At 42.1% G+C, this 2,284-nt stretch overlaps 1 protein-coding gene across 1 annotated transcript in view; it reads right to left on the bottom strand.

The window, feature by feature from the left end:
* Positions 1 to 2,284, bottom strand: part of LOC101860757 (cleavage and polyadenylation specificity factor subunit 2) — a gene marked incomplete at its 3' end in the record, with an annotated part of 149,649 nt that overhangs the window by 53,164 nt on the left and 94,201 nt on the right. The window contains 1 exon segment of the mRNA XM_035971333.1: positions 434 to 601. Coding sequence (XP_035827226.1) covers positions 434 to 601 — 168 coding nt within the window.

Raw genomic sequence — 2,284 nt, 5'->3', positions numbered from 1 at the left:
GTAAATGTTGAAAAAAAATCAAGAAAAGATGAAATATCGGAAGGAACAATTTGTAAAAGAATTGAAACAGTAGTTTGGTCTCTCTCTCTCTCTCTCTCTCTCTATCTATCTATCTATCTATCTATCTCTTTCTCTATCTCTTTCTCTTTCTCTCTCTCTCTCTCTCATGAGAAACATATTGCTTCCAATGACTAGGAAATTTAGACACCTAGCCGACGATAAAAAAAAAACAAGCAGTGAAAACCCACTCTCCTGAAAAATATGTTGCTTTCTATGACTAGGAAATTTAGACACCTGGCTGACAATTCATTGCTCATTGTTTCAGGAAGCAACATCCCTGCACTCCGGACATGCCCATTGGTGCTCCGTTGCTCTCTCCAAAATGCCGCCGAGGGCCTTACGCCGACAATAAAAACAAGCAGTGAAAACCCACCTCAAGCCGGACGACATGGTCCTGGGGGTTGTCGATGAGCCAGCGGCCCAGGGTGCCTGGAGACGTCCGGCTGGTCAGGACGATGCTGTTCTTGGCGCTGCCACACCAGGCCACGAACAGGTCACGTGAGTAGCCACACTGCAGGTCAGGCGTGCTGGCCAGGACAACCTGGGGGGACACAGGGAGATATTTTTCGATGTTGTTTATTATTTCTTATTTATCAACGGTTGTTGCTTTTTTTTGGTTTGGTCTGTTTGTTTGTTTGTTTGTTTGCTTTTTTGTTCGTTTGCTTCTTTGTTTGCCTGGAGGGTTGGTTGTTGCTGAGTTGCTTTTTTTGTTTTTTGTTTGTTGTGTATTTCTTGGGGGGGGGGGTTTGTTTATTTTGGGTTTGTTTTTGTTTTTTAAGTAAGGATTTTTACAGCACTTGCAACACAAATAGATCATATAAGTGACGAAGATAAGAGGTGTTACAAGAATATAACAAACACAAAAGAAGAAGCAGGGGAGATAAGAGCGACAGATGAATGATGGGAAAGAAGGAGCAAACCACATCAGAGCACACGCCAACCACCCACAAACGAGTAAGGAGCACGGTGAAACGTGTAAACGACCGTCAACTTTGTAAATGTTTTACGCCCTCATCGACACTATTTAGAACAATTCAATGAATCTTAGCGTTTTTACGCCAAATTGACATAATTTTAGATCATTATGGAGGCGGCTTTCGACTCTGCCTGTGTCAGGGCTGCTGCCAACCCGGGCTGAGACGGACGTGCAACGTCTTTGCAGAAAATGACGCGCGTAACTGCTTCACCACAGACGCCAGTACACAATTTAAATCAATGGGGAGCCGTTATGCTTCAAACCAGCCAGTCAGGTCAATCTCGGGCTAAATGGGATACAACATCCCAACAGACAGACGAAAACAACGCATTAAAAGAACTTTTGCACTCGGGAATTGAACTCGTCTCCCGTGCACAACAAAGAAAGGAGTTTAACCACTACACTACATACGCCAGCTAATTAAATTTCCACAGCGCAAGAAACAATCCAAAAGAACCACAAATATGGGAGGGAACTGACAAGACCACTCGAACATAGTGGCTGAATTTTCAAATGGCAAAGTTACAAACTCGGTTTAAAAAATGGAGGCTTGAAAAGAAGAAAAAAAATCAACAAACAAACTAAACGAACGCGGGCACTAACTATCTAACTGTGTACATGTTTGAGAAATAAAAAGGAGAGTATTTTTTCTAATTATATTGTTTCGGTTGTCGTTGTTGTTTTTTTTTGTGGTTGTTGTTTTCTGTGTGCGTTTTTGTGTTTTATTGGGGGTGTTTTGTTTTTTAAAAGTATGTATTAGACGCCTCATCGACACAGTTTAGATCATTCAGGAGGCGTACTTCAACCCTGCATGTCAAGACCAACCCGGACTAAAAGGGATACAACCGTCTCAACAAAGAGGAGATACTATTTTTTTTTTTTTTACAAAAAAAATTCTCCCCACACAAGAATCGAACTCAGGTCATCGTGAAGTGTCTAGCTGATGCTCTACAGATGGCTGTGGTATTCTTTTAAATATATTTGACTCTGGTGTGGCATGGTATCACCAGAAAGAATTGTTAAGACGTTCGTTAAGTAACTGTAACTCTGTCTCCTTTCTTGACCCCAGGACTCAGCCTAATAGCTTTATACAGAATTAACAGAGGAGTTAAGTTCAAGCAATCCGTCTCTGCGTAACATTTGAGAGCGTACATGCATCCTTGTGTTCATGTATTCGCATCGGTACGGGGCAGATAGAGGGAGGGAGAGAAGGGAGGAAGAAAGAAAGAAAGAAAAAAGAGAGGGGGG

This window comes from Aplysia californica, unplaced genomic scaffold, assembly GCF_000002075.1.
Source record: "Aplysia californica isolate F4 #8 unplaced genomic scaffold, AplCal3.0 scaffold00419, whole genome shotgun sequence".
In the NCBI taxonomy this organism is placed as follows: Eukaryota; Metazoa; Mollusca; class Gastropoda; order Aplysiida; family Aplysiidae; genus Aplysia; species Aplysia californica.
The sequence above is the reverse complement of the archived record's forward strand: the minus strand, read 5'-3'. Positions and strand labels throughout refer to the sequence as shown.